General features: G+C 39.9%; 1 protein-coding gene across 1 annotated transcript in view; it reads left to right on the top strand.

Annotated features, from left to right (window-relative positions):
- The window catches only part of plxdc2 (plexin domain containing 2), a 136,360-nt gene that overhangs the window by 66,429 nt on the left and 57,254 nt on the right, over positions 1-12,677 (top strand). Inside the window, exons 3-4 of the mRNA XM_036125709.1 lie at positions 2,168-2,314; positions 8,303-8,372. Of these exons, the coding sequence (XP_035981602.1) occupies positions 2,168-2,314; positions 8,303-8,372 (217 nt within the window). The remainder of the gene's footprint in view (positions 1-2,167; positions 2,315-8,302; positions 8,373-12,677) is intronic.

Below are 12,677 nucleotides of genomic sequence, written 5' to 3'. Positions count from 1 at the left end.
GTTATGCTTAAAGGAAGTGTTGTCTGAATGATTCTGAATACATTGTGATGTGTTTGTTATTAGAATAATCTTATGTTGTTGTTATAGAAATTGAGGATAGCTTTTAAATTATCATTTTTTTTAGTCACTTTAAGAAGTAATCAATGTGTCAAACATTTTTTAGAATGATCGCTGCAGGATATTTTTATGTACTAAGATATTGTTTTACCTTCTCTGAGTTTAAAGGGTTCGGTAGAAGAAATAGTGGTTTCCATTTCTCTTGTTAGCTAATGGTTGCTTTAATGCTCCTTTCTATCCCCGGTGCTCTGCTCCAGTTTGTTTGATGTATAGCCGATTTCCAAAACTTTTACATCCTTTGATTTTTTTTTTACCCTCTCAAATCTTTTCCTCTTTAAATTTACAGTCATATTTGACAAAAAAAACAATTAATAACCGAACCATACATGCATACCACCATGAAACCTCCATGTTTGACTTTATGTATGAGGTTCTTTGTCTTAAAACTCCAAGTCTTGGGGATAATCACAATGATTTTGGTAAATGTGACATTGGACTAAGGGCCATCTTTGGCCTTGGTACTCGCCCATGGAGGCCATTTTTGCTCAGTCTTTTTTTGTTATTGTTGAATTTTGAAAACGGACCTGCTCAGGAGTAAGCCAAATAAGGTGTGCAGTGCTTAAGATGATCTTTTGGCTTCTTTTTGTGACCTCCTACGTGACTCATTGTTGAAATCATGGAGTCATTTTGGCAGGTGACAACTCCTAAAAAGGTTCTCCGTGTTTTCTCAGTTTGTGAATCATTTCTCTCACTGTTGTTCACTGGAGTACCAAAGCCTTGGATATGCCTCTGGAACCCTTCTCAGACTGATAGCTGTCAGTGACTTTGGTCATCTGTTCTTGAATTTCTCAGTACAGGGGAATAATTTGTTGCATTTTGAGATCTTGGTTAATCACATTTAAGCTTATCTATTTTTTACATAAACATTTGTTTGATCTGAAACATTTAAGTGTGACAAACAAAGCAAAAACAGAAGAAATGTGTAAGGGGATAGATAAATGCTTTTTCACAGCACGCAGGTCTTTTCTTTTAGCCTTTCTTGTTTAATTTTCTAAATGTAATGCATTGAGTATGACTCCTGTTTTGTTGACATGACTTATCTACTTTAGTCGTTGTGAGGAAAGATTTTTGGCTGTGGTTTTTCAGATAAATCAGAAGGAACACAGCCAACAAAACCGAAGTGATGTTTGAAGTTCAGTTGCAGAACTGGTTTTGCAACATTATCCAGTTTTATCGGATGTTAGAAGATGAATATCGAGGTTAGCCGTTAGATTAAAACTCTGCAAGACAACATTGTATATTACTCTAGAAGGAAAACTGAACTCACAGAAGAGAGATTGTGCTTTAATTCAGTTTGTCTCTTGGCGTTTTGACAACCAAAGTGAAGCAGCGGCGATTGTTAGTGCCTGTATATCAAAGCAACCGCAGAGCTGCGTGAGCTCCCTTTATTCAGATCACAGCCAGGAGAAGCTCGCCCCTTCCTGCCTCCCCATCCAGCAGAACATTAACTTTAACAGTGTTTTTAGATAAAAGACACAGCTGTTATGTATCATCATACCCAGGGGGAGAGAGATAACACAAGCATTCTTCCTAATTCAACACAGGAAACAATAAAAGCAGACCGGCTCCTGCTACATAGCTTATAAAAGTCAGTAAATGTGTCTTTTTCAAACGGCAGCCCCGACTTTGCGGTCTGGCTGAGGCTTTGGAAGAGAAGAAGAAGCTTGATTGGCTTTGTGTAATTTGTTTGGCCAGTAAAACCAGTGAAGATGCCGATTGGACTAAACTGGAAACAGAACTGACACATTGCAGAACAATGTGAATGATTATGTCACCTTCTAATCTAATTAGTAATGATAATTTGCTCTTGAGTAAAATGTGAAAGACTTAAGGTGTAGTGTAAAAACGGATGTTCCTCCTCTATTATGCACCACTTTGTCTTTGTATAGCATTTAAAATACCATTGAAATACATTTAGATTTATTGTTGCAGTGGGACAAAATGTGCAAAAGTAAAAACAGTATGAAATGCTTAGATAAGCACTGTGTTATATTGATGCTATTACATAAACTCAAAGCCCAAACCTTCTTTTGCTCTGGGATTCTTTCAGGAGGACATGGATCACAACTACTACACATCGAAAACATACGGACCCTCAGATCCTATGAGCAAAGACTTGTGGGTAAATATTGACCAGCTGGAGAAAGACAAAGTGAAGATCCACGGGATTCTGTCCAACACACACAGACAGGCGGCGGTAAGTCAACAACAGCCTGATGGGAGATTAAGTGGATGTTAAATGTCGAATTTAAGCCTTTAGTGGTCGTCTTCCCAAATTTATTGATTAAAGGTAATTTATTTGGATATTTGGAATCATATTAGCATACTGGAATTAAATAAAAGCAAAGTCCAACAAATACAAATTACCCAGCTGATATTGAAGATCTGTTTAGTTTCTACCAGCTGAGTTCTGTTTTCCCCTAATACTGGAGAAGTGGAGAGTTAGTGGTGGGTTCATGGCAAGTGACGTGAAAACATTGTCCTGTCTATCAATTCTCAGGAAAAAATTAGCTTTAGCTTGATGAAAATCTTCGAAAAGTTTAAGAATACTTGTATGGAAAACATTTAAAAGATCACATTCACTGATCAGGTAAAAATCAATGAGTTCCCCTTTAAAAACTGAGTTTCATGTTGTTACAGAAATTTTTATCTGCAAAAAAAAAACTCCCCATACCTCTTGGTAAATACCCTTCCATCACATTTTAAGTATTTCCTGGAACAATGAGCCAATAAAGTTGCATTTGCGCTCTTATAATAGAGGTGGGCATTGCAAAGGCCTCGTCAACACATACCCCTCAGATGTACAAAATGTGCTGCTTTTTAGCATGATTTAATGCAGTGGTTCTCAAATGGTTTCTGTTGTGTCCCAGATTGAAGAATTAAAACTTTTCAGGGCCCCCATCCCATCAAAATGGGTAAATAAAATGGAACTTTTATTTTATTTTCTGTTTTAATGCATTAAAGCCGTCACTCTGAAGATTGTCCAGAATCCCTTTTAAAATGTATAACAGTTCAATACTTTATATGACAAAATCTTTCAACATTGCCACACCTTCTTCTTACTATATACCAACAATGTTTAAGGTTTTTAGCCTGACTCAGACCTGCAGTCAAAATTAAGGATGAAACAAAGATGTTGTTTGCTTGTGAACACATCTTGTTCTCTCTCTGGAATGACGGCACGTTACTTTTAAATAGCCTTGAACATCATTAATACAATTCAGAAACCCAAAATTGAGGAACTGAAAATATGGCAAAACTAATATCAACCCATTAACACTAACGACAAACATCAGTTAAATTACGTTTTATATTTTTTAGGAGTTTGTTAATATTATTGATCTTCAGACATCTTTCTAGTTATACAATTAACTGCAGGTACAGACCAAACAGCGAGGGATGCTGTTGTCACAGAAGGCCTGTGTTTTCTGGACAAAAAAAGAGCTAGGCTGCATTTTTTTTAGCAGGATTGTGTTGAATGGCGACGTGTCTGCTTATTTGTAAAAGAAAACTGATAGAGCAAGGACCTTTGCTACAAAAGACCTCTTTGCAGGAAACATCAATGAGCTCCATGGAAGGACGTTTGTCAAGAGGACCCATTTTTTCCTTAACCACCAGAAACAGCGTCTCTGCTGGCATAAATTTAGTGTTTTGAATTACAGTTTTTATAAACGTAAAAAAAAAAAATGCTCAGCTGCCACTTTGGTGAATTTCAGCCAGACGGTGGTTTCCACAAAGCACTTATTAATCCATCTGGTGCTGGCTTGTTAGGTCTCCAAGTTGTTGCTCTCAGACAGCAGTCGTCGAGACCTCCTCCGATCCGTTGCATAAATTAAAATATGAACCTTCACTTTATGAACTCAAACCGAAGCTAAAAACTCTGCTGCCACTCTTTTTGTCTTGTCTTGCTGTTGGGTTATGAACTGATGCAGTTTGATGATACAAACATAATGTTGTCACTATTCTGCAAGTTTCAGCAGCGTACTCAGCTGCCTTTTGCTCACTGCTTTTTTGTATCTTCTTTTTATTTTTATTTTATTTTTTACATATTTCCTGATTTTGAACACATAAATAGATTTAACAAGAGTGGGCTACAAGCCTGAACACAGCGGAAAAGGAAAAGCTGTAAAACTGTACTTGGTACAGGGCCAAGAAGGAGACACCCAAAGTAGTTCAAACACGGTCATATTCTTTCCCCTAAATACCCCAAAGGATAAGCCTTTAATGTTTCTAAAAATAAAGTTGTTTTTTCACAAATACTACCGGTTATAGTTGCCATTTTAAGGTCTATCAAACATGGCGGACTCTATGGCGGACTCTTCCGAATTAATACTTCAGGACACAGATATGTACTTGGTCCGCCCCTCATAGCTGGCATCCTTGGAAAATAAAGAGTCATACCTTTCCAGCAACTTACCACACGTCTTTTTCCGATGTTGTCAGGTGAGAAAATGTCCACGCGTAACAGAGGTAATAAAAATTGTTGTCACTTTTTATTACCTCCATGCTTTACCCACAGTTCCCTTTACGGAACAGATATGCTTCAGCGGATTAAATCCAGATTTGTTGCACTCAAGATTTGGATCTAAAAAGTGTGAAGCTTCTCCTATATTTTCAAAAGGCTTTTCATGGTGTTTTTGCAATGTTAATTTTGAAAATGATATATATGCGACGCTCAAAAAAACATTTAGGTTTTCTTTGTTTAATCACCTGGAAATCAGGTTTAGTAACACTTCCGGCAGGAATCGCTTTTTTGGGCTTTAGAAGCGTCACCTAGCGTTAAAACAGAGCGAAGTTTTTACCATTCACATCCTTCTTTCTTTGCGAAAACCTTTGTTGAGCAGACATATGCTGACACTACAACACAAACAAAACTGTCAAGGTAAGATGAGTTTGGGATCAAAAATCTCCATGCTGTTTAAAACCCTCTCTGCAGCCGTGTTTAAAGACGCCCGGCTTCCAGGTCGGTGCAGGCAGGTGACCCACGTGAGCCGCATACTGATAAAGTCACTTAAGGCAGGAACAGCCGACCAGGGAAACGGAGCAGCATGACAGCAGGGAGAGAGGAAGTAACCTGAGTGATCCCTAATTGTGCATTCTGCTCCCCTGCTTTCAGTCAGCTAACAAAGGATTGAGCCATGCAGACTTAACCTGACTCATGCCAGGCGTACGTTGCTCTGCCTAGCTCCACTCACATACATCTGTGACATCACTCATAGAAAGTGATTTCTCCAACCAATTTTATGGTCTGGCCAATCAGGACGCAGGGCTGGAATTTCATAGATGTGACGTAGTGGAGACGCGACCGTGACGTGAGACTGTTTTGACAGCAATGGCGGCTCGTCGAGGAAGCAAGCGTTAACATTGATGCTGCTATTTCTTCCGTGTTGTCCAATCTACCTAATATTGTTTCATTAAAAGAACATCAGAGAACGGCTCTGAAGGCTTCTGTTGGTGGAAACCATGTTTTCGCCCTTCTCCCGACCGAATTTGGCAAGTTTTGTTTTCCGGAGCACGTCCCCAGCGGACGCAGACGCGCCCCGGAGCGGTTAGCTGTTAGCGCTAACCATATTAGGAGGCCTTTAGTCCTCGACGCGGTCGGCCCGGGATCGACTCCGACCCGCGGCGCTTTGCCGCCTGTCTTCCCCTCTTCCTGTCAGCTCACTGTCAATAAAACGCGTGCCACTAGAGCCGCAAACACATTAAAAAAAAAGTAGTTGTTTTTTTTCCTGCGTCGCTCTCATTAGCGTCACGGGTTAGCTTCGGTGTGAGTGCTTGAAATAGCACGTCGATAAAGATGACAGACAAGTGGCTTATCCAATCATATGCAAGGATTTTTGATAAGGCCCAGCCTTCTGAAACGCCATTCCTATGGATCTGTCCTAGATGGATGAGTGGAGCTAGGCGGAACGAGATACATCTGGCTTGAGTCAGGTTAATGCAGACTAGGGAGAGATTTTTTTCATACCGGGGATGAGACATTCCTGCTAAAAGAAGACTTATGAACAATATTGGATTACTCTCCGATTTTGGCTCAGTTCGACAATTCAGTAAATCTCCTGATTCACCCGACAGTCACAAAGGACGCATGCAAACCTTAACTCGTTCAACTAGAAGAGAAAACCCATCTGTGCTGGAATTATCCATGGCGCCGTGTCAGCGGGTAAAACACGGTCAACAAATAGTTCATTGTGGATGTGCAGTGGAAGTCCTGAGAAGCTGCTTCAAAGCTCAGCAGAACATGCTCCTTTCCAGACCCGCTGGCTGCCAGAACGCTGGCCCAGATGCGGAGGGGGAAAAAAAACTTGGCTGATAAGGTCCGAAAACAAAACACAACGGAGATCAGCTCCGTCGGAGGACTGCAGGGAAGTTAAGCTGTGGAATTGATTGCACGGTTTGCAAGATTTAAGGCGGTTTACCACAAGATTACTAATGCAGGGCTCCGTAGTTGCAGTATTAGTTGCGGCTGCCAATCTCCTCGATCGCCTCTGGCAATTACTGTGCCATATTCTGTGTATGGACGAAATGATGCAGCCATAAAACCGTGGTATGCGAGCGCCATCCTGCCAAGAGCATAGAGGAAACGTAGCGAATAGCACATATGTATGCACTTAAGTAAAGAGGAATGAGAAATCTGGTAAGTTTCCCCAAATTATTCAAAAATTATTAGTTAAAAAAATATTTCTTAAATGACCGACCAGTCAAAAGTTGCGGGATTTCCTTTAACTCTATTCAAAAGGTGAACAGCTGCTCTGTTCCTTGCTTTTGACAAACAGGAAAACATCTAAACGTATACTTCACAGCTGCTAATATAAATCTTAAACAGCATTAGATTAAGACGAAACGGCGTTGGAAACAGTTGCGGCTTGTCAATAGGGCACCCTTGACAAAACTGCAGGGGAAAAAAAAGAAATGCCTGAGGTTACGGTTCACACTGCATCCTGAAAATTGGTCATCGACAGGATGGAAAAACGCTGCTTTATCTGATGGGTCTGGATCTCCGCTGCTGTGCTCACATGGTACAGTCAGAATTTGGTGTAAAGAATATGAAAGCATGGATCCATCCTGCTTTGTACCAGCGGCTGAGGCTGGTGGTGATGTAATGGAGCGTGGGGACATTGTCTTTGCCTCCTACGCTCCCCTTTTTACCCATTTTTTTTTTTCCTGAGCATTGTTGCTGACCTCGTCTATATCTTTATAAGCACCCACCTTTTGATGGATACTTCCAGCAGGATGGTACAACATGTCACAAAGCTCAGATCGACTCAAACATATGAATGTGGAGGAGGACAGTGAACTCAGTGTCATGTTAGAGAAACTATAAGTCTAACAACAGAGCACTTCAGCGGTTTTGGTAGAGCAGGAGCTTCTGAATGTGAATGTGCAGCTGACTGGTGTGCAGCAACTGCATGATGTTTTCCTATCAATATTAATATAAATCTCTGAGGAATACTTCCAACACCTTGATGAATCTGTCTCGTGAAGCTCTAAGGTGTTCTATAGGGAAAAGAAAGGCCTAAACCTAAACAAGGCGTACCTGCAAAAGTGGCTGGGAAGTGTAAAGCTGAGTTTAAACTGTGTAAGAAGACGTTAAAGTCCGGTAATTCATATGGAAAAGTGTTGCAGTCACATGCTAGTACAAAAAAAACAACACCTACATTATTTGAGAAAGTTATATTTCCTTATATTTTACCTAACTTAGTTATTTTGTAAATTGATTGTAAGATGTTATTTAACTGTTAATTAACTTTAATTAATGTTGACTAACTTTGTGTTGCAAAATTCATATACAAGTCTTTAAATTAATTTATTGGGACTTGAAGAAGCAGTTTTTAAAAGATTACATAAAGTTAGCCTCCTTCAGTTTTAAAAGACTTTACAGCCTGCAGCCTTATTAATAAATACACTTTACTTCTCTGGGAACCAAAATAAAAAAGCATTTTACTGCCAAGATTTGTCTGGTTTTTTTTTTTTTTTCTTCTATTATCTTGAGAAATGTGTGGCGAAGGTCATCATTTATATTCTGAATCTGTGCAGTAAAAAAAAACAAGACTCCTCTTTATTTACTGTTCCCAGTTTCTCTGATCTCTATTCTCTGCTGGTTTTTAAGATAAAAAAAGCGTCTCTTCTTGGATTTTCTGTTCCTTCCTGACCTGAGCCATCTGTCTGTTTTTTCCACTCACAGAGAGTTAATCTGTCCTTCGATTTCCCGTTTTACGGACATCTCCTGCGTGAAATCACTGTGGCAACTGGTGGTAAGTTGGAATCTGCTCTCTCAGTAGTAGTTATGTCTGTAATTGTTGGACCAAGTCTGAGTTTGGCATGTTAGAGTGTAGACTGTGCTTTTTTTTATTGCTGTGAGGTTTAGGACGGGGTTATTGGGAGATTTATCAAATTAATGTGGAGTTCAGAAGCAAGCTTGTGCTTCACTATCTGCCTAAACTGCTGCGTTGAAACCAGATATTTACTGTGAAAAACCCACATAGCTGTTCTTTTTCATTGACTCAGACATTAAATCTGACTAAACTTTTATTTTACTTTATTTATTTATTTTTGAGGGGGGGGGGGGGATCAGTAAGTATTATAAAACTTAATCTTATTTTATATTCAGAGGCCCCATATGTTAAAACTTATGACTTAAAATAAATTTAGGAAGCTAAAAAAATGATTCTGTTCTAATCTGGTTAATTTGCAATATTTGAGTTAAACGGAGGAACAAGATTAATTTCAAGGCAACGCCTCAAATACTGTTTACCTTTTGTGACATTTATTTTATTTAATTTTTTAATTTTTAATTTTTTTTGCAGGGGGTGGCAAACAAAATAAATCAGGAAAGATATCAAGAAAAAAAATATGTGTGGATTTCCACAAATTTTTTTATCGTTGGATACAATTATTCAAATTCTTCGTCTGCTATGAGATGTTCAGTCATCATAACGTCCAGGGAGGACATGGGTTACGCGTCCCTGAGGTCCACTTGTTTGTTGAGAAATTTGCGTATAATTCCCAGATGCAAAAAAAACAAAAAAAATAACCTTGTGGAGCTGCTGGCTGAAGCCTTAAAAGAGTGTCATTATTCAGGGCGAGAAGAGCCGTGAGCTGGAAGGAAACTTGGCGAGGAAGAAGCCATTAACACCAACAACATGAAAAAACAGATTATAGTTTGTAAATCCACTTGGGGAGAAAGACCAGGCTCACAGACATGCCCTGTGAGCCTGAGAAAGTTACGCAATTAAGTATTCAGGTGGCTACGCCATGTTTTATGGGTGTTTTGCTGCACCAGGGGCGGGATCTCAAGACATCGGCCAAGAAGTTGAATCTTCTACACAAATTTGTCCTAAAGAAATGTACATAAGATCAAAGTTTTTGCAAAGTGTTTGAAGTCCAACTATTTTTTTTGGAGTGACCACTAATCCCTAATCTCAGTCCAGCAGAAAGTCTTTCTGCAGTGCTGAAAAGGAGTTCTACAAACATGACCCAGCTGTACAGGTTCTTTATACAGGACTGTCTCAGAAAATTAGAATATTGTGATAAAGTTCTTTATTTTCTGTAATGCAATTAAAAAATATGAAATGTCATACATTCTGGATTCATTACAAATCAACTTAAATATCGCAAGCCTTTTATTGTTTTAATATTGCTGATTATGGCTTACAGCTTAAGAAACCTAAATATCCTATCTCAAAATATTAGAATATCGTGAAAAAGTATACTAGTAGGCTATTCAACTAATCACTTGAATCGTCTAATTAACTCAAAACACTGCAGGGTTTCCTGAGCCTTGAAAAACACTCAGCTTGGTTCAGTAAACTAAATCACAAGTATGGTAGTGGTTAAGAGACGACATAAGATTCTCACAGTAACTGGTGTACTGACCATGGCATTACTGTCCTTGATTGGCCTGCCAATTCCCCTGACCTGAACCCCATAGAGAATTTGTGGGGTATTGTGAAGAAGAAGCTGAAAGAGACCAGACCCAACAATGCAAATGAGCTAAAGGCCGCTATTGAAGCATCCTGGGCATCCATAACACCTCAGCAATGCCACAGGCTGATTGCCTCCATGCCACGCCGCATTGATGCAGTAATCTGTGCAAAAGGATTCCCAACCAAGTACTGAGTGCATTAATGGACATTTTCAAATGTTTGATTTTGTTTGGCTGTTATATATTTTTTTTTTACTTGGTCTGAGGAAATATTCTAATATTTTGAGATAGGATTTTTGAGTTTTCTTCAGCTGAACGCCATAATCAGCGATATTAAAACAATAAAAGGCTTGCGATATTTCAGTTGATTTGTAATGAATCCAGAATGTATGACATTTCATGTTTTTTAATTGCATTACAGAAAATAAAGAACTTTATCACAATATTCAAATTTTCTGAGACAGTCCTGTATACCAGCAAATTGTTGTGAAAAGCTTGAGAAGGAGTCCCAAAATGTTGGACCCAGGTAATGCAGTTTTAAAGGGATGGCTGACAAGCGTTGAGAAAATCTGTAAGCTTCTCATTTTGAGGAAAGTTTTAAAAAAAAATCTCTCTCACTATCTGGCATCCAGCAAACAGAATTATTTTCTAGAAGAAGAAAAGTTTCATCCGATTCAATATTAGACACTAAGAAAAAGCGTCTTCTTTTCATAAAATGTCTGGGTTGAACTATGCATCCCAAAATGCCGCCTTTGGGGAAACTAAATTAGAAGCGTCGGGACTGAAGTGTCTCGTTTGGCACAGATCACGCAACGAATCCGCTAACAGCTGTCAGCCATCCAAGCGCCCGGCCCGATAGGAGACTCTTTGAGTCTCTCACCTCCGTGGGATAGTCTGCTAGACCAAAAACAAACCGCTCCCAACATTCAGCACCAGCCTCTCTCTTCCCCAGACGCAGCCGGAGGAGAAAGCAGACCCGTGGTTTTTGGGCTGGAAACGGCAATCGCTCTGCCAAGTCGCACCCTGGTAGCCTCGGATGCGGACGTGGGGGTATCAGACGGTGTGCGGGCGCGGGAACGCGACGCAGCAGTTGTGTTCACCGCAGTGTGCAAAGCAATTTTCCACTTGAGTCCTGACAGCAAGACCGCAAACGCCCCCGCCAGATATTATCGCATCAAAGCCCGAAGCCCAGCTTTTACCCAACTATTCCAGAGATGCAGGGCTGGCTTTCTCTGAAATAATATAGAAATGATTTGTCGCGGCTCTTATCGTCATTATCATCTCGCTTAAATCTCTGGAAGCGGGTTTTTGGAGATGCTCTGGGAGGGTGGGCACAGGCCCTGCTAGCAGGGAGGCGATAACACCAATTTGCATTCCTCCAGACAGAGATGGAGAGGCGACACCAAGCAATTGGAGGAGGAGGAGGAGGGAGCTATCTTCCTCTCACAGGCCTCGGGGGTTTTGTCTCTGAGACGGGTTCCTCTCACATCCCTCTATCAGTCATCCTCTCACCACTCTGTGATTTTTTTTTTCCTCCTTCATTCCTTTCAGCAACTCCTGGTTTTACTTAAATAATCCGTTTTTTTCACAAGATTTTTTTTCATCTGAAAAAAAAAGAGAACAGTGATTATAACTCCACTTTTCGCTCAGTGTATTTATATTCACCAACAAATATCTCCTAAAGGCATTCTCTACGCAACAAGAAACTCCAGTTTCTATCCAGCTTTATAGAGTCCAATCCTGTCCAAAGTCACAACTCAATTAACTCATTTTTGTCACATAGTGAGATTCAAATCCAGTGACATGCCACCACATTTATAAGAATACAGTTATACCAGTTGATGTGGTATTCCCAATTGGTTAAAAAAAAAAAAAAAAAAAAAGCTGTTTGTCAGGAAACCCATCCAGTTGACCTTGCGATAATCCATCACCCCGAGCAAGGATTTCAGGATGATGGATGTGATGACTTGGGGTTTAGAGAACAGGATGGAGAGACAAAAAAAAGAACCACACACAAACATATAGTAAATAGCAACATTAGTTTTACCGCTGTCTTACTCCAGATAAGAGGCACAGCTCAACCGAGAAGCACTGAGCTGGCATTACGTTCTGTGTGGAAAGACAAAGGTAAAGTGCATGGCAGCGATAATTGAAATTGCACAACTGGAGAGTTGTAAGAGAAAACAGATGAGAGAGGGAAATATATCACAGCTAACAGTAACATGATCCTGTAGCAGCAGAGCTAGGTCAGATTTACGTAAACCTCTATAACTAGCTTTATGAGAAGGAAAGTTTTAAACCGCACTGTCAAACCTGAGAGCTTGGCTCATAGTCTGGGTTTTAGGCTAAAAAGGGAAAGGAGGTGTCACAATTGCTGCTCCCCATTAGTTTATCTTCTTTCTAAACAGTTCAGGAGCCAAGAACTCGCAAACAGAGTAACAGACTCAGCCATAACCTTGCTTTTGGCGTGTGGCCTTTTCAAACGCCTCGGATCCACTTCATGTTTACATACTTGAAAATCTTGAAATACAAAGCAGCACATTTTTACTCTAATACGTAGATGTGTGTGCTGGTTAGGAAAAAAATAGCTATTTTGATGTGAAAGGAGAACCAGCAGGGTGTAGAAATGACAATA

The sequence above is a fragment of the Fundulus heteroclitus genome, chromosome 21, assembly GCF_011125445.2.
Source record: "Fundulus heteroclitus isolate FHET01 chromosome 21, MU-UCD_Fhet_4.1, whole genome shotgun sequence".
Classification (NCBI taxonomy): domain Eukaryota; kingdom Metazoa; phylum Chordata; class Actinopteri; order Cyprinodontiformes; family Fundulidae; genus Fundulus; species Fundulus heteroclitus.
This window is presented reverse-complemented; position numbering and strand designations above follow the sequence as displayed.